This window comes from Pteronotus mesoamericanus, unplaced genomic scaffold (assembly GCF_021234165.1).
Source record: "Pteronotus mesoamericanus isolate MK-2021 breed Mesoamerican mustached bat unplaced genomic scaffold, CSHL_Meso_final contig_73, whole genome shotgun sequence".
Lineage (NCBI taxonomy): Eukaryota > Metazoa > Chordata > Mammalia > Chiroptera > Mormoopidae > Pteronotus > Pteronotus mesoamericanus.
The window spans coordinates 32,556,013-32,576,210 of NW_026555245.1; the positions used below are offsets into that span (position 1 = coordinate 32,556,013).

At 36.6% G+C, this 20,198-nt stretch overlaps 1 protein-coding gene across 1 annotated transcript in view; it reads left to right on the top strand.

The window, feature by feature from the left end:
• The window catches only part of ADAMTSL1 (ADAMTS like 1), an 890,629-nt gene that overhangs the window by 226,936 nt on the left and 643,495 nt on the right, over nt 1-20,198 (top strand). The window contains exon 2 of the mRNA XM_054583189.1: nt 4,347-4,466. Coding sequence (XP_054439164.1) covers nt 4,347-4,466 — 120 coding nt within the window. The remainder of the gene's footprint in view (nt 1-4,346; nt 4,467-20,198) is intronic.

The following is a 20,198-nucleotide window of genomic DNA, read 5'->3' on the forward strand; positions in this document are numbered from 1 at the left end:
GTAATGATTTATTTGTTTCTTGCTCTATTCATATGGGTGAATATTTGGGTTTCAACTCAGCAGAGACTTTGAGTTTTTAAGAGACACTGTCTCTAGTCACTAGCATAGCCACTGGCCATGTACAAAATTCCACCACTTCTCATAGCTTTCCTTTTCTATCTGCAAAACTAACACCACAAAACCATAAAACATAATGATGGGGTTCCTGTTTTGATTCATTTTTATGATATACTAACTACCCTGTAACTGCAAGGGGAGTTTTGACATAGCAAATGTAAAGGAATCATGTTTTTCAAACCAAAAGTCAGAAAATCTGGTCTGACCATAGGAAATAGAATTCCTAAAATCTGCATTATCCTGGAAATTTTCAAGTTGTAGTCAGCAATTTAGTTGAATTCAGAGACTGAGATTAGATAGCCCCATGAGCCATGGACTCTGTCCTCAAATAACTAATTGCCTGGAATAAATTTGATATAATGCTGTCATAAATGTATTTTCATAGAAAAACAATAAAGAGAAGACTAAGAATGGTGAAAATCATTGTAAGTCTGGGTTCTTCTTGATAATGTGTTCTATGTGCATAAATAGACCATTAGAGATGGATCCATGCTATGTGTTCAACATTAGTGCTTCCCAGGGTTCTCATCTCAGCTCTCATATCTTCTCAAACTCCTTTCTTTCCCTTAGCAAACATACTAATGCCAAATATCATGTACTTCCCATGTGATGTTAACATTTACCTATTATCTAGATACTATCCTTTTTCTTATGCTTGAAACTCACCTTTCTCTGCCCAAGGCAGTTTGGACTCTACTTCTCTGGAACCAGATTCCCCATCTAACCAGTACACATGGCCCTCCTCCTGTATTTCCTATTTTGTTGAATATACTGCTGTTCACTTTGCTCTTCCACTCAAATCCAGGCAGAAAATATAGACATAAACTGAGACATGCCCTACATTCTTTTGTCTACCAGATTTTATGATCCTTTCCTTCCCTGTCAGCCCCTAGGGTTTTCATGAGCTTTCATCTGAATAATTTCAGTGATCTGAAAACTGCTCACATCATCTCTAGTCTTACCTCTTCAGAACCACCAGAGTACCCTTCCAAAGTCACAAGTCCAAGCAAGGCTCTAGCTTAGGTTTTTCAGTAACCATGGTACACAATCTGGCCTTTGCCCATTATACAAATTCAATTCCATCACTTGTTCTCATGTACACCATACTCTTGCCATTTCAGACTACTTGAAGCACACCAAACAAAACAAGATGCCTCAAGCCTCCATGCTTTTTCCAGGCTGTTAACCTCTCCCTGGAAGAGCAATCTTTCCCTTCCTCACTCCTCTCCCTCTTGTTCAGCTGGTAAATCCCACTCTTACTTCAACCCCACTTTAAAGCCTTTCCTAATTCTTCCCAGGAGAGGTAATCACCCTTGCTCTGTATTCCTGTAGCATTCTGTGCTCACCTAGATTTTTTCATTGTATTAATTAGGGTAGTTTAAGCACAGAAACAAATAGTGTATAAAATAGAGAATGGTTCCAACACAGTGGACTGTTACTTCTTGATCACTTAACAGTATTAGAAACCTCTTCTACCCTAACAACTGATTCCAGGATCTCCCTGATGCTATCTTCATTCCAGACAGGCCTGGGGGCAAAAGAGCCTGGGGGAGGGGATGTAGGAGATTGCTATGGGCCAGGCCTGGTAGTAGCACCCATTACTTCTACCAGCTAACACTTCCTCTTGAACACGTTAATTGGAAAGGAGGCTTGGAAATGCACTTACTCTAGGTGTATACCAAAGATGATGAGAAAATTATGGCTTTTGGTGTGAATCTAGAAATATGTCCTATACTGAAGCACTTGATAAGTCATAGGACTTTAGTAAATGTCTATACATAGTAATGAATAAAAGAATGAATGCATAAATGCCCTACTGTGGATTTAAATAATCATTTTTAAAACACACAAAAATAATTTTTATATATTTATGTATCTTGGTATCTCTCCTTCATTATCACATTGTTTTTATAACACACAAAATATAGATATTCAAAACTAAATTAATAGTGACCGAAGTAATTTGGGTATTTTAAATTGCCTAATTTGTAATAGTGTTCATGGATAGAAATTAAATTAGAAACAGATATGCACAAGATATCTATGCGGTACAATGGTCTTAATTACATTCATTTAACTTTCACATGCTTATCTGTTCTCAGGATTAAATTGGATTTAGTTTAATTAAAGACTTCTGCCGTGATGTCACATAAAAGTATTTGATAAATTGAGTATCTTGGCGAGAATTGTGAGTCTTACAAAATGTCAACATTCTTGGGAAAAACAAACAGGCAGAAATTTTTTTAAGCAAATACACAGTATGATTGAGAATTAAAGTATAAACCAAACGGACAAAATGTTTGCTGATTGTCCTCCATTGCTGAGAGGGTTAGTGAGCATTCAGTCCTCATGTTTGACATCTTACTGTCTCTTCTGGAAGAGATTTGAATTATTTCTGTCTATTTCTATAATCACTTCAACAAACCAAGTTCCCCACAGGCACAAAAGTTTTCACAAAGAAAATGCACCTAAGTTTATTAGTCTACTTTTCAGACTTTAGCTTTTAAGAACTCTGGCATTGGATGACTGAAGTTAACTGGCCACCATTGTGATTTCTGGAGAAATGATTCATAAAATGTGAGATTCAGTAGCAATCACCATACATTAGTCCTTTCAAAAACAATAAACTCACTTGTTGGCAGACCTCATTTCCTCTCACACTTCCCATGTGCCCCCCTCCATCTTCAAGCCAAAATGACGCGGTGAGTCAAGTCCTCCTCATTCTTTGAATCTCTCTGAGTTCCTTTCTACACTTACCCCATTGAAATTTCTGCCTTTAAGGGCACATGTGATTACACTGGACTCGCCAATATGACAGTAGGGAGTAAAAGGGCCCAAGATTCTGTCCACTACAATGATACCAATATACCGTATATCAACAGAGGCCACTTATATTGGAGTTAAAGAAAATTATAATCCTTTACGAAAGACTTAGGACTTAAAATAATTTTAATTATTATGATCTATTGCAGACTTTCAAGATGGTATAAATTAATGTGATGAACACCCACACAGTCGTTACTGATATTACCAATACCATAAAAAATGTATACAATTAAAAATGTATAAAATTTGAAAGTTGAAACAATATAAAGATAATGTGAAGATAATATAATACCCATTTGTAATGTCCATTACAAATATGGTCAAAGAATTTCATATATGTCAAAAGCTTAGATTTTTACTTGTTAATTTAGAAAAATGTGCTTTTGTTAATGTTGGCTCTTATTTATTGAATACTTACCATATGCAAGTCACGCACTAAGTACTTTATATATGTTATCTCCTATTTTCTCAGTAATCCAATAATGCTGGTATCATTCCCATTTTATGATGAGTACATCAAGGCTCAGAAAGGTAACAGGAAGCCTGGGTGAATTGATTATTTCCTGAATTTATGGGAGTTACTTAATAGTTTCTCCTCTACCAGAGAAGGTTTGAGTAGTTCAGTAGCAAAGTGGTATAATGAAAAGAAAAGGGTTTTAGAGTCAGACCTGTATTTGAGTGCTGATTTCAACAATTACTAACTTGGAAAATTCCTGAAACCCTTTGTGCCTCCAGTTCCTAATGTGTAAAGTGTGGCTAATAACAGACACCTTCTGGGGCTGGTGCAAGATAACATGTGTAAAGAACCTGGTATGTGATAAGCTCTAGATAAAAGTTCTCCAATACCTCCCTCCAGAGTAGCTAAAGTGCATTTGGTTCTAAAGCACTTGAATGACTCAGGAAGTCAGTTCTGGGTTCAGGCCAGCTCCCCTACGCCAGATATCCTATCCTATATTTTTAAAAGGACACCAGGATCCACCAGATGCTCAGGTCTGTGGGATTCAGATCTGTGGGGCTAGGGTTAGATCTCTGTAGATCCAAGACCCCTGTGGGATACATACGTGCAGATGGATAGCCCAATGGAATGAGCCTAGGAGCCTGACCACACTGGACCTGGCCACAAAGATAACTTATAATCACCAAATTTTGACATGTGCACCAGTCAATTAAGAGACACCAACTTAGCTGGGGACTTTCCTGGCGTTCAACCAAGGCTTAGCCACATGTCAGAATATTTTAGTGGCTCTCACATTAATATGTATTTGCACGCATTGTTTTTGATTGTCCTAATCAGACTTGAAATGAATCCAAGAAGTTTCTACAAGTCTGAGACATTAATTCCTCAGTGCCCCCTCCCTCCAGTCTCTGTCTGAAAGCTTAACTCAGCTTTCTTATCTCTCTAGGTATGCGGAGACCAAAATGAAGGGCTTGTTTTCCTGAGGGAATTTCCACTGGTTCGAAGAGAGAACTTTTATGAAGATTTCCTGTCTGAACTCTTGAATAGTCACAAAACTGAAGACCCGGTACAGTGTCACTTCTTTTTATTCTTAGAAACACGGAAGTTGAATTGCTAATTCTGACTGGTGCTGGTGGTTGGTTTGAGCAATTCTGAAGAGGTTTGGATGGTATTTTCTCATATCTGTGAGGAGAGAAAAGCAAAGTGATAGGGTGGTAGGCAGAGTGTATGGGCACTTTTCCGAGTTTTCCTGTGTCTGGCAAGCTTCAAACATCTTCCTCAAGCGTTAAAGTTTGTTTGGGGCAGTATGTGGAGGAGTCACATTAAAATAACTGATGTTTTGCCCACAAATCTAAACATGAAATTGTAATGATTTAAATGAGTAAAGAAAAAAGGAGCTTTATATATAAACCCCAAATTGTTTTATGGGTCAGTGGAAATTCGACCATCTTCCAATCCTAACTTCTTTGTGGATATTTTTACTTCAAAGTGTTAGTCATATTTAGTTTATGAAAGTTTGTTTCTCTGGCGGTGGTTTTGAGGAAAAAAAAAGTCTAGAAAAACGAGTTTGCAAATAAAAACAAGCAGTATCATTGACTACAGAGGTCAAGATGCAGGTCCCTGTTACTTGCAAATCAAACTGTGATTTGTAATTTGTACTTTATTGTGAGAATTGGATTGGTGGGAACTTCTGAGCGTTCTCTCTGTGCCTCTTCATGGTGATGACCTCGTGCTCAGAAGTACTCACACTGTAATTAGAGAACGTGTACTCACAAGACAGTGGATTTCTTGTCCAACCATGAAATGGTTGGATCACAGAAAAGACTGCCTTAGAATACCTTCAAAGCAAACACATGTGTGTCTGTGTTTATACCTCTACTCTGCCTCTTTATAGTCTTCTCTCAAGTGTTTTTTTGCATATTTGTCTCATACTTCTCCTCCAGACACTGAGTAAATTAGCTTTCTCAGCCATGGCCAGAACACCTCTTACTGTTTTGGTCATTCCCATCCTCTCTGTGATGGACATTCACATCCTTCTCTGAGCCAGTGCCCAGGATGAACAGGAACAGTGGTGAAGATTTCCAAGGGCACTATAATTAATTTTCATGTGTGTGTGTATGTGTGTGTGTGTGTGTGTGTATTTTTTTTTTCAGTAAACTCTGAAAATGCAGAGCCTACCTTTTAAACATTTGTTGATATTCAAGGCTCTTTTTTTTGTGATTTACTATGGTATACACACATTGCCACCTAAGTTTTATTCCTCCTTTCTGTGAACAGTATTTTATAGTTATATTTTAATTTTTGCCCACTTGATGTTATGCAAAATCGGAAATATGTCAGTTCGTTTTGAAGTTGGTTTATTTAAAGACTTGGAAAGTGCTGCTATGTGGATACTACATTCAAACTTCATAAGCAAGTCTAATTGTTACATAATTTACACCATAAAGGAAATTGAATAATATGAACTAATTATGAACATAGTGGAATTGTTATAGTGGTGCCACTAAGAACAATTTTTGTCACTTGGCAAGGATTGAAGGGTGTCATGAACATTGTTATTACATGAGATTACATTGATTTACATCATAATAAAAACCGTGCATGCTGCTGAATTTCCTGAAACCTGCTGAGGTCATAAGTAATTGAGTGGGTGGAAGCATTAAACCTGAAAGGGGAATTCCCTACTAACACAGTCAGAACTGGGGTTAGACGAGATAATATGAGGCGGGGGGAAGATCAAAGCTTCCTGAATACCAGAAGCTAAATCGGCCTCCTAATATGTTTGTGAAATTCTAACAATTTCTGTGGTAGGTGTGTCTCTCAATCCAAGCACTTCATTCGGGCCAGAGGATATAAAACTTTTAAAGTGTAACTTTATTTTCTAAATAGACATTGAAAGATGAATCACCATCATCTCTGTATTTGTCTAAGGGAAAGAATTTAAACATGAGTTGTTACTTGCATTAATAGCCAGAAAAGTGGAAATTCCTTTTGTGCCCCTTATTTATGAGTTTCTGCTCTGTTGGGAGGAGGCTCTTGAGCAGAATGGGAGAATCACCAAGAAGCCTTCCTGGTATAGGTCACACACACCACTTGGCAAACGCAGGTGGGTGAGAGAGGAAAAATAGTTGAGCAACATAATCTGTTTGCACAATTCTATCTGCTTTCAAGTAAGTCCGCTCTAGTATCCTAAACATTTATGCACTTATTTTGCCTCTCCTACTGGATTAGTAGCTCTGCTCCAAGAGGTGGGGATCCATGTTGATTCTCACCGCTCTGGCAGCTAGTCCTGCCCTTGAATACAATAGATGCTCAGTTGTGCTGGGTGTTTGTTGGTGGAGGAAATCCCCTTGACTATTCTCTATTGCTCTGTTGTTAGTATTTTAGATTGAAAACACTATGAGAATTCCATCACAGGCTATGCATGAAAAGGAACTTTAAAATGTGAAAATCCTTCTAAATGCCAAGTATTATTGTTAAAATAGTACTAATGACTTGTGAGGGAAGAATATTGGGGATTATCTCCATGATGTCCTTTCAAGTCAGTGTATAGGTTAATAGTAAAGCATGTAAATTTGGTGCTGTTTGCCTATGGGAAATTTATAGATTGGAAGTAACAAATTTACCACCAATACATATAACATTTTGGACAGAAGTAGCATCAGTTGTAGAAAACATTTTATCACATTTCTGGGTAAAATTATTATTATCCTCTTTTTAGGTCTTTAAAATTTCTTCTTTATACCCTTTCAAATAAGTTTTGAAAAATAGAACAGCCTAACTTAGTTGTGAAACTCACTTAAAAGTTCAATTTTGCGGGAGGGGTCATTTTTGACCTTTAAGTGACACTTCCTCAGCTCTCACTTAATTAGGGCCTTTTGGCAAAAAATTAACTTTTACATTGCATTAGAGAAACTTTCTAGTTAGCTTCCTCTCAGAGGGCTAATGCTATTCATTCTCCACATTGTGAATAGCAATCTAAGTGAGCCATTTGTCTAGAATCCACAGCAGGCAACTGAACTTCTAATCATTGCCTGACACTCTGCATGTATATGATTTACATTGTTCACAGAAATAGGATGTTTGTCAAAGGCTGTTATTCATTTTTGGAATAGTCAAGAAACAGATCACGTTGTTTTTGGTTGTCAGCCAGATACAAAATCAGGGTAATAATTAACATAAAATTCATTACAGAATGGGATTTTCTTCAGTATGTAATTAGCGCAAACTTCATTTGTCAGTAGCTTTGTGGTTCACAAAGCAGTTATTTTAGCAACTATGGTACTTTGGTAGAAAAGTTATTTAAATATTTGTTCCAATTGAGGGTAGAGTGGTCCTTTTACTGACTGGTAAAATAGAAGTGTCCTTTGTGGAACTGAGGCGAGCTTTCAAGCGCGGATCCTCAGAAATGCCTGTGTTTAAATATTGTGTGTGAAAAGATAGAGTTTGTCCTCGAGGTCAAGCCAGTAATTCTCTGGACCTCAACTGAAACAAAACACGCAATTAATTAAGAAAGATTTTGCTTTCACTTGATTTTTTTCCCCCTCAGTTTTGGGGGCAGGGGCAGATTGGTGCAAGTATTATTTCTGTGAACTGAAAAATTAGTTCAATCAACACACATACACTTATGTAAAATGGAATATAATTATTTCCATATGTTTTCAAGGTGTTCACTAACCTCCTCCCCAACCCTGACAAGGGAAAGGAAACATTAGAATGTAACTGATAACATCTGAAGATAATAACTTAATTAGCTTAATTATACTTCTGTGTTGGCTACTATATTGGGGTACACAGTGGACTTAAATACAAGGAAGTAACAATGTGTCAAGAATGTTTATGTTAATGAAGAATGATTTACCTTTTGTTCTCTCATTAGCATCTTCTCAACTGAATTCATTCAGCACATTGTTGACAGAATTACCTTTTCTGAAAAATTTGATCTATTTGTTTTTCATAAGTGTTTGTAGAATAAAGAAGGAATTAATTTTTAATTGCAAAAGCACACATGCTCAAAGCTGCTGATAGCTTCATAAAGCCTAATTGATTAGTGACCACTATACTTTTTATTAACTGATTTTATGAAAAAAATGTGCAGCGGGTACTGAAGGAGCCAGGTGTTTTGAAAGGAAGTACATTTCAATTTAATCTTTGATTTTTGTAGCATGCTTACAGGTAAAACTTGAATTGACTACCAAAATTACTTCTTGGGAGAATTCCTCCTTGGGACTGTTGAGACCAGAAGACTAAATTTGGTCTCTAGTACATTTGCTACTTGAGTTATAAAATATGATATCACAAATAAAAAATCAATACACCCTACCAAGTATATATAATATGTCTGTCACCCTGTGAGGATTTTAAATGTGTTTTAATTTGCTTGTGTTTGTAAGTCTTATCTAATGTATCATGACTCTACCAGTCATTAACTACTTTTAAAAATACTTTGGCATATAAATATTTTATATAACTTTAGATTTTCTGATTATCTTTTGGTATCCTAAACTAAAACTCTACATTATTTCTCCTTTCTGGGGAAAGGACAGAGAAAGCTTAGAGAAGGCCTGATGTACAGCAAGCACTTACTAAAGGATTTATACGAATTTCTCAGAACAACCCCATTAGCTCCATTTTGCAGTAGTAATAATCAATTGGAAATACATTTTTTGAAAGATCCCACTCATGATTATAACAAAACTATAAGAATGTAGGTCTAAAAGAGGTACCAAATCTTAATGGGGTATCAATGAGTAATTCAAATAAAAAAATATCTCAGGGCAAAATGATATATCTTGACTAAAGGAATAAAAAAGACTTAAGTGAAGAGACAGACGATGTTCATGAATGGGAAATCATAATTTCACAAAGACGCCAACCTCCCCACAAATTAATCCATGTATCCATAGAAGCAGAATAATTTTGAAAGAGAAAAGAGATGGAGATGTGCTCTACCAATAAAGATTTGTTGGGAAACTATAAGAATTAAACACTGTGATTTTAGAATATAGACAAATAGACTAATATAGATGAATAAAGAACCTATAAAAACACACATATAGAAGAGAACTTGACATATGACAAAGGTAGTATTACAATTAGGAAAACTTGTCTTAGTAAATGGTCACTATAAAGAAAAATAAATTCTAGATAAATTGAAAATCTTTATGTGAAAAGGATGACTTTAAAACATATAGAAGGAAATGTAGAAGACTTTGTTTACAACCTAAGTTGGGAAGGTTTTCTTAAGACATAAAGAGTTCAACTTATAAAGGAAAATATTGATTCTTTAAATTATATTAAAATTTTAATATGTCATTAAACATTTAATGTCTAAAAATTCCATGGACAAAGTAAAAATACAAAACACAGCTGGGAAACATTTGCAATGTATATAACGGGGGCGGGGGGAACTACACTGTTTAAAGAGCTCCTAGAAATTATGTTTAAAAAGACAAATAGCCCAGTGGGGAAAAATGGGTCATCAGACATAGATGGCTAAGACTAATTAAAGATGTTTAACCTTATTAGTCATTAGGGATTTACAAATTAAAATAATAAGGATATGGCATTGAATGACCATCTGATTGGCCAAAAATTAGAAGAACTGACCAAGGCCAGTGTCAGAGAGAAAGAAAGGTAATGAGAGACACTTCTGTGTTGCTGTTAGCGTCAATTGGTACAACCACTTTAAAGAACAACTTGCCAATGTCTATAAAGCTAATTATGTATATACGTGTCCTAAATCCCACCAATTTTGCTTTAGGAATATATCCTAGAGAAACACTAATCCATATGTATATATTCAATGAAGCATTAAATGTTATAGCCTCAAGTTGAGAGAAAATCTTAAATAGCCATTAATAGGTAAATGGATGAACTTATGGTTTATTCATATAATAAATTATAGAAGCAATTAAATTACTATATCTACATGCATTAGTATAGATATATCTCAAAAATATAATGTTGAGGTGAAAATGATATTTTATAATACAGCACATTTGTGTCAATATTAATATTACATACATGTTGGTAGATAGTTTACAGAAAATGACTAAATATGGAAATGGGTCAGAAGAATATGTTCCAACTTTTTAATATTGGATGCCGATGGACAGGCAGAGAAGTAGGGAAACTGGATTGGAGAGATGTACATAAGTATACTCTAACCATATCTAAAGTACTTTATCTTTAAAAAAAAGAATATGGTTAAATGTTAATAGTTTAAATAGCTAGTGATTGCAGAAAAGTTTATCATTTACTGAACTTTTTATTATTGAAATATTCTTAATACATGCATGGTAACATTTTCAGGTTAATGTCTGGCAGATGATCAGCACATAATAAATGCTGATTATTTTTATTAGCAGTGGTTGAACTTGCATAGAGTGCCAAAGCTTAATGCCCAACATTTAATATATATTCTTCACATTTTTGCCTCACAGTATAATTAAGGAGTAGTCAAATGAATGACAACAGAGCACATGATCAGGGGGTCTCCTATCAGTTCATGAACTGCGACTCTGGTAAATAATGTCAGGATGATGAATCTCAGTATTTAAGGAGAGGGACTATTTTTTTACACTTGACCTTTTGGAATTTACTGAGAAAACCATTATACTTTAAGAGAGTGTTTTGTTCTTCTCTTCTTTTTTTTTTTTTAGGAGTAAATATATAATTTTCATAGACATATAATTTTCATAGACATTCAAGTTCTAATTTCCTTACAGCTTATACAGTTCCTATCTGTTGTTTATGAGACATTCTCTATTTGCTAGGATTCTATTATTTACTCCAAATAACAAATAGATATCAAGATTAATTATCTAAAAGACACTGGAAGTAATAAAATGTGGAGCATTAAAACTTGTAGCACTCATGCAAGCATATTTTTAAGGTCAACCAATCTCTCAAAACATATAATTCTGTTAAAAAATTAACATCAGTTAGAAACATATGAATAAACATATGGGAATTTTAGGACTCCTTTTGAGCATATTTTCAGGTTTCACATTGTGAGGTCCTGCCCAAAGAGAATTTTTTCAGCGATGGTGAAATTTCAATACTAAACAAATTCTTCCTAGGCATGAACTCCAACTTTGTTCCTTTAAGTTACCATTTAAATTCCTGAGATAGTCTCCACTTATAGTTATCCTAAAGTAAACTAGCATACTTCAAAATGAATGTCAAATATCTTTAGTAAAAGTTATAAATGTGAGGAACTATTTGCTGCTTAATTTTAAAACTTTCCTAATAAGCATAAGCTAACTCTAGAGACTGTGATTTAAGATTCATGCATTTTTCTCTATGCATATTTTACTTTGATAAAAAGTCAAAAAAAATTACCCTCCAAAAATCATTTGGGGCTCCAAAGATTGACTTATTGCTTCCTTGTACTAAATGTCCTTTATATAAAGAACTAATTCATCTCGTGGGAAGACACATAACTTTCAAAGGAGTTCCTTAGTTGTTTACAAGGCAGAGCTGAAACGATCAGCCCCTGTGAGGAGTTAAAATGCCTATGTTTAATGGTCATTTATGGCTTCACTGTGCGTGGAGGCGCTGTCCATCAGTAGCTGAAGATGGCTAGGGAAAAGTGGTTGCTGACAACTCTAGCTAGTCGCCAAGGTCATTTGGCACCAGACTTCTGTCACCTGAGTTTAAGAAAATGCAATGCGGCATTAGGGTTTGTAGGCAGGGACAAATGTCCCTATGAGGCAGCACATCCTCTTAGAACTTACTTTTTTAATCTTCTAATATGGACATCTTTTTTTAGAGTAGGTGCTATTTCAGAGTAGGTAGAATTTTAGGTCTCTAAACTGAGATTGTAATTGGGTTGGCTAACTGAAGCAAAACATTCAAAGCACATTATTTATTAGCATAATATTATTGAGTAGATGTAATCTTTAAAGGTTGATTTTAAAATTCTGTATACTATGTAATGTTTATTAATAGGAACTTGTAATAAGGAGGATATCATATTTTGGTTCAGTTTAAAAAGTAATAGCATTATCATCAATGGAAAGTTTAGAAAAAGATCACATTTTAATTTTCCTTTCTGTTATTTTGTTAAGTTTGATTTTTATCCTGACTTTGACAAAGAGCGAAATGACTATTTAAAAAGAAAGAATAAATATCTGGAATAGTTAATATCTTAGAAAATTAGAAAATATCTTCATATATAATTAAATTGTTTTACCAAAACTAGAGATGTGGGATTGGATGTGAAAGGGTCACCTGTAGAGCCGGAAGCCGGAGGTAGGGCGGCGCTGTCAGGTGGGGGCTTTGTCTCCGCCTGGCTGTGAGACATCAGGCAAGTCATACAACTTTCTGAGCCTTGTTTTCCTGACCTTTAAAGTAAACATGTTCTGGATGATCTTACAGACCTAAAGTACTGTTTCAAATTAGATATTTAATGGAAACTCAAATTCCTTACAGTTGCTAGTTGATTAACTTTTTTGATTTTAAGGGTTATATTTTATGTTAAAACCAATTACATGTGTTTCTGAAGTCCGGTGTTCCTACCGAAGTAGACTCACCTTCTTTTTTCAGTTCTCCCCAAACATCAATTGGCTGCCCATTCATTCCATATGGACCTGTACCAACATAATATTCCTAAAGCTCCGCTTTGCCCTTTGTACAGTGAGTACTTGTATGTCAAAGCCAATTAGGTGTTTCTGGAAAATCACAATTCTCAAACAGTTTACTGTCAGAACACCTTAATCTGGCCCCTACTTAATTAACTCTAACCTTGTTTCTGATATCCATTTAGACATTCGTCATTCCAGCTTGCTGAGACCACACCTTGTTCCCATATGAAATTATCAAGTCACAGGGCCCCTTCTGCCCGGCATTTGTCTTCCTTTTCTCTTCTCTAAACCTCCCTTTATTAACTCACCTCAAGTCTCACTGGCTCCATGAGGCTGCCGTCAGGCTGGTCCTGGGGTGAGCTTGTCCCTGAACTCCTGTAGCAGTCACTGGCTTTGCTCAGGGATCTGGCCAGCGTCCTGCCTTTTCCTGCTGCCCCGAGGACCCTGCACAGATGTGGACAGTCCATCTCAACCTGCAAGGGTGATGAGCCAATAGTGGCATATTAGAGAATGTCTGGGAAAAGAAGTAGGAAACTGTGAGATCTCAGAATGTGGAATATGATGAAGGAACCAAGAAGCGGGGTGACAAGGCAAATAATGGTGTGGATGGAGGTGCAGTGAGGTACAGACAGGCCAAAAATTCAGACTAGGACTTCATTCTGGGATCCTGTTCCAGAATTTTGTGCATTTGTTGTGGCTTCTCTTGTGCTTTTCATCTTTACTTATCTTTTTATGCATATACACCATCTGCCCTGGACATTTTCAGGCAAAAACTATGTTTTATTATACTTTGTTTTTCCAGTGTACAGCATAGACTCTTGAGCAGACTAGTCAGCATCATCATCATCATCATCATCATCATCAATGATTTAAGAAGAATAGCAACTCTCATTTATTGTCTACCTCTTTGGTACCAGGTGCTGCTTAGATACTTTGTATGGGGTGGGGGGTGTGTGTGTGTGTATTTTTTCATTAATCCTAGAAAGAGGATGATGATATCCCCTGCTAACAAATGAAAACATAAAAAAGAAAGTTATTTTCCCAAGATCAAAAACTATTTTTTTACTTAAATGATTAAAATAATACACATTTAAAGAATACTGATTTGTCTCAGCAACCATTTACTAAGCACCCACTATACTCAACACACTAGTCTAGCTAGTACCTGAGGATATGAGTTACATCTTTGCTCTCTAGGAGTTTAGAATATGAACATTTTAATTCTCACTGTAAAAATGTTTTTATTTTTATATACGCTTACCAGCATAATGGCAGAGTATTTAGAGTACAAGTAGCCCTTTCAGGATAGCTTATTCTTTCAGAATTAGCACTTTATTTTTTTTTTTCAGAAGGCTGAACTTGATTCCATATGAAGCAGGTTCAGGGGAACTGCTGAACACATTGTGGATGGACCTTATTTTAGTTCGCCATTAGGTTTATACATGAGTTATTGTTTTGCACACTCCATTGATCTTTAATGGATTTAAGTGTGGATATACGTGTTCACTTGGCTGCTTGTCACCAGTTTGAAATTACAATTTAGTAGATTGGTTTGAAAGTGTGACCAATTGCCCTGTAGGCAAGTGTCCTAAGTGTCTATGGGGATGATTGATTTTCATGAATGAGGGTGTAGAAAATATATATAAGAAGCTAAGTTACATAAATTGCTGAAAACTATGGTATTCTGTGATGACCTCCAATTTGCTGTAATTCTTCAAGAGAGCAAAAAAAAATGATCTTATCTTTTTTCAAGTACCCCACCTTCTTGGTAACTCAAAATATAAGGCACTAATGGGAGCAGGGCTAAAAGGTTAAGTCATTTAGTATGAAGTCCACTGCATGCAACTGAAACCTCCCCAAATGATGACAGAAACATAGACCTTTCTGTTTCTCTCTTGTGTGAAAGAAATTTTCCAGAGATAGATATTTCAGAGCCAGTATCATGAAAAGTTCCAAGGACCTGGGCTCATTCTCATTTTCTCCTTTCTAGCCTCTGACTCCTGTTCTCAAGGACCCCTTGTGATCCAGAGTAGCCACCAGAGCTCCAGCCCTGACAACCCATGTTCTTGGCAATGGGATGGATGGAGGGACAAACAGTAGGCGAGAAAGGAAGAAAAAAGCACCCATCAGCTGGCTTATAGGGCTTCCCTGGAAGCTGTCACTCAGTATGTCTTTTAGTAGTTCATTGGCAAGACCTTAGCTGCTGAGCCATGCCTAGGTTCAGGGGTATCTGGGCCATTCAGTTTTTATCCTGGGAAGCCACATACCTACTTTAAGGGAAAAAGGGGAATACATTTTGGAGTGAGCAGCTAATAGTCTCTCCCGCAGTGATAACAATAATTGAACTAAATCCCCAAAGTTTGTATACTGAATATAAAATTCATTGCCAGTGGTTTTAAGATCGGAGGGAGAGGGGCGATGGTGATGTTCTAGAATTAAATAGGAGTGATGGTTGCACACTATACTATGAACCATCAAAGTGCATACTATAAAAGGCTGAATTTTACAGTATATGAATTACATTTCAATTTAAAAGAAAATAGCTCTGTAGTCAATAAAGTTTCAATCTAAGAGGAGAGGACAAAGATGCAAAAATCTTTACTTTATTCCCATGAATGTAAGGAGGGTAGTTCAAAAGAGTGAGTGAAAGTTCTCACAGCATATTCCAGCAGTTCTTTAATATAAAGCAAACTGGTCCCCACCCGTCCTCTGCTGATGCTGGAGTGTAAGGGGAACGCAGGGTAACTGGTCGGACTATGGAGCGGCTGGTGGTGACAGTGATGGCAATGAGCACAACAGCAGCAAGCATTTATCATCTACTGAATTGGTTGCAGAGATGATGATGATAATAGCAAACACTTCAGATAATATCAAGATAATGTTACAAGAAAACTGAGATACAGACTGGTTAATTAACTTGTCAAGGTCGCACCCTTTGTAAGCAGTGGAACCTGGCTTTGACTCCGACGGTCTGGCTGCACAGTCCATGCTCCTAGCTGCTCACTACACTTACAGCCTTTCTCTTGCTATCAAAAGTGATCTCTCTGATTTGGAAGAAATGGTCATCTTTTATGGATTTTGTGATTTTTAAAATATGTAAATTTAAAATTGTTTGATTATAGTTATTCAAGTGATTTTCTAAAGTAGGACTGGACATCTGTTCCCAAATTGCCTCATTCATTCACACTTAAATGCTTTCATGGACTAATTGAAAACATGTCAATCATTAAGCCACACACACACACACACACACACACACACACACACAGCTGAAAGAGGCAACCTGCTTAATTAAGCTTATTTTTATTTAGATATTTAAAGCACATATTTCCTTTGCCAAACTTAATGTGATGCAATAAGACAAATTTCTTTCATTACGCCCCCCCCCCCGCCCCCAGATGATCCCATATGGTCCTGGTAAGTATATGGCTTGCTTTGGACAGGCATAGCATCTTTTTAAAAATGGGATTGAAGTTGTTTGCATTTTTTGGTCACTTAGGGCTACAGATATTTATTGTAGTCTTATTATTATAATTAAAAAATATATGTGAATCTGAAGGGTTTATTTTTCAAGGTATTTCAGAGCTCGGGCAGTCATATGTTAGGGCAGAAATATTCTTTCAAAATGTGTGTATATGAATCTTCTGTATGTAATCTATGTACGTGACTTGTGTGGCACACATTAAAACTTGGAGAAATTTACACTCACAGGATTTGAATACATTTCCTCTTTAAATGGGTTCTGCTTTATACCCATGAAAATAGGATGTTTTTGTGTACTTATGGTATATCTGATTCGATACCATACTTTTATCTGCTCTGTGACTATAGTAGGGTGAATATTGAAACAAAAATTGTCCAAACCTTTTCATTGCAAGACCAAAAAAATCACAAAGAAGACCATGTAGTCTCTAAAAGAGATGTAATAAAAGTATGGTTTTAATGGAAAGACTGTAAGAATCTACCTGGCTTCTTAAAATTTAATGAATATCCATTATTTCCAGAGAGATAGAACTGTTATTGTACACTTCAAATAGTATTTTTAAAAATTTGTGTTTCAGAATTCATAATTTTGCCCACTCAAACATAAATATGATAGATATAAATGTCAGTCACACACTCAGATGTGAAAAAGAGTGACTTTGCTGCCTTTTTGTAATCAAATATAATTTCTGTTTTCCCCTACCTCCTGTCCCATTTGTCTGGATGCAGGAAGTTACTTTAGTTCCTTCCAGGTAAATTTAATCCATTAGTTGTTTGGCTTCCAGATGGCTTGTCTGTTGCAGACACCCCTCGCCAGCCCCAGCCCACCCCCACCAGTTCTCTAGGAAGCATACGTAAATGCCACCGCAGAGAGGAGGGGAAAGCTGTGTCATTCTAACCTGGCTTCTCAAGGTGTTACTGATCCCACTTGTTCTTGGCATGAACGAAGTTTATGGTCACTCAAAAGGAAACTCAAGGTGAAGGAAAAGGCAGCCTGGACCTCCTGCCAATGATAACAGGGCTCCAGATCCTTGTTGCCACCTGCCTGCCAAGGAGCAGCCTCACTCCTCAGATGCCTGGTGGGAACAGCGCAGGTCTTGTCAATCTGACCCAGCATTGTCAGCCATGCACATTCTGGCAGACAGGCCATCATTTCCTCTTTCTTTGATAATCCCTGACTCCCTCTGGAATCCATAGACTATCTCAAGCTAAGGGAAACCAGAGCGGACTATGTGAACATGAGAGTTTGGCATCTCTTTCATGCTAGATCCATGCGCCATGCCATTGGGGCACCATGAAGGGCTTCTCTCCGAAGCTTGACATCTCCTTCCACTAAGACAAAGTGGGCAATGTCTTTTCTTCTCTAAGATCCCAAAATATAAAACTTTAAGTAGAGGTACACCATTTCCTTTTTCCCAAGCAAGACCCTTTCGGTGGGTGAGAAGGGCATATAGCTTCTAGACATGTCTATCTTGAATTCTCTCCATGCTCTGCCTCCTCAGCTTCTGTAGGTTCTTATAACTTGGAGGCAGTTTGGCGAAGTGTGCATTGGGGGAAATGGTGTGATAGATCATGTCTGCTGTCAAAGAATTGATATTTAACCTTTTTCCACGTTTGAACTTAGAACTCAATGATTCAACTTCTTTGTTCTCTGCCCTGGTCTGATAATTTCTCACTTATGGTTAATGGTAAACCACATTTCTTGTGGAGCAGAGGGGAAAAAAAACAGTTAATATCTCAAATAATTATTCTACCATACTAATTTATGTGATAATAATTCAGTAAATTATATAAAAATGAATAACGCAGCCTTTCTTTACAGGTTAGGTGACCTTGGGCATAATTTCATTGTTCCAGTTGCAATATTGAAAATTCGTGTACTGCTAAACTTTTAATTATTTTTGAATCTGCACTACAGAATTAAATTTTACATAGTTGTAACAAGGACAAGGTAATTAAATGCCATTACTAAGGCAAAAAAAAGTTTTAAGTGTGATTTAAAATAAGAGCTATTGTTTTTCAGGTAAGATTTGGTCCTAGAACAAACTTGCCCTGTTGCCTTATTTCCCAGTGCTGTCTAAAGGAGGAAGAGATTATTTCATCATCCAAAAAACAATTCTTAAATGTAACAAATGCTGACAGAAGTGACAAGCATTTGATTTCCTTTGAATAAATTCCAAAGTTCATTCCACTTGCTGCATACCTTTCTTGTTCTCTAAATAACTGCTCAGAAAGAGTTTAAATTCTGAGCTCAACTTTGGTCTAAATTAGTTAAGCACACTAAATATCATACCTACCGCCTCAACCTCATGGTGCTAAAGAAGGCATAGGGAGCTGACCTTTCAATGCTTGGAAGAAGAAACTAATTTAAACAAGTTCTGGACCAGTGGATATAGTGAAGGACATACCAAATTTGTTCAAGTATATCTAGGATTGTTGAAGTATTTCCTATATAGAGCTTTTACAAAGACTTCTTTTAAATACATCAATATCAAAATATTCTATATGCAGTCAAAGAGCACATGGCTCAGAGGAGAAGCTCCCTCTCCTCCAGGAGGCAGAGAAGAAGGAAGACGTCCATTTTTACTTTGCCTGTCATCATGGGAATTTCTCCATAGAAAATGCTTAGTCCTAGCCTGCTCCAGGGGTTAGGCAGTCTTTAGTTATGGAGCAGTAGCCAGAGACAGACGCAACCTACTTAATCGCAGCCTATTTTAATGCAGAAATGACAGTGAATTAACCAGCATTTTTATAACCCATCTAGAGAAGAATGGAAAGAGGAGACATTGTTATTCCTTGAAAGTTGTGACTTCTGGCTTAAGAACTCATCCATGTATTTAAAAATCACATATCCAATAACTCAGACTATCCAGAACATAGTCAATGTTCAGAAAGTAATGAAAATTGAAGTCATAAAAATAGTTATAACAAATTCACAAAGGCCCCTGTTCTGGGTTTATTACTCTAATCATCTTTCAGTTTTAAGTGGATTATTTTGCATGGCTGACAAGTTGTAGGGTTGTCCCCCAAATTGTCACCCTCTGGCATTTATGGCCTTAAATTTTGGGCAGAGGCTTTGACTTGCTTCTGACCAATAGAATATGGTAGAAGTGAATGGGTGTCATTCCTGTAATTTCATTATTTTGACTCCCTCTTGGTAGGAAACTTACTTGAGAGTCTTGCTCTCCTTTCTCTTGGCTTTGAAAGACAAACTGCTGAGTCCTAAAGACACAGGAAATGAATTCTGCTAACAATCTATAAGCTCAGAAGTGGGCCCTTCCCTAAATGAGCCATGAGTGAGAACCCTGCCCTGGCTGGCACTTTGCCACCTTGTGGAAGACCCTGCTAGGTGTATCTAGGCTCCAGGTCCATAGAAACTGTGCAGTAATAAATGTGTATTGTTTTTAGCCTTTGAGTTTGTGGTAGTTTATTATGAAGCACAAATAATTAACACATTGGTTTCTTAAACTATAGAAAAGAGCTATTGCCACTTGAATCAGGTATTGATAACAACAAGAGAAAATATGGACAAGGAGATAACCATGTTGTAAAAACAGAAGATAAAAGTTCAGAAAAACACTTAGCTGTCTAAACCAATTCAGCATGGAAACTACTAGCTTTAGTCACCAGTATAACCTCTCAAAGCATAGTTGAACAATAAATCGTGTTCATGATTATGACTGAGTCCACAAGCAGTGGATCTATCAGGCAAAGTATGGTCTGCG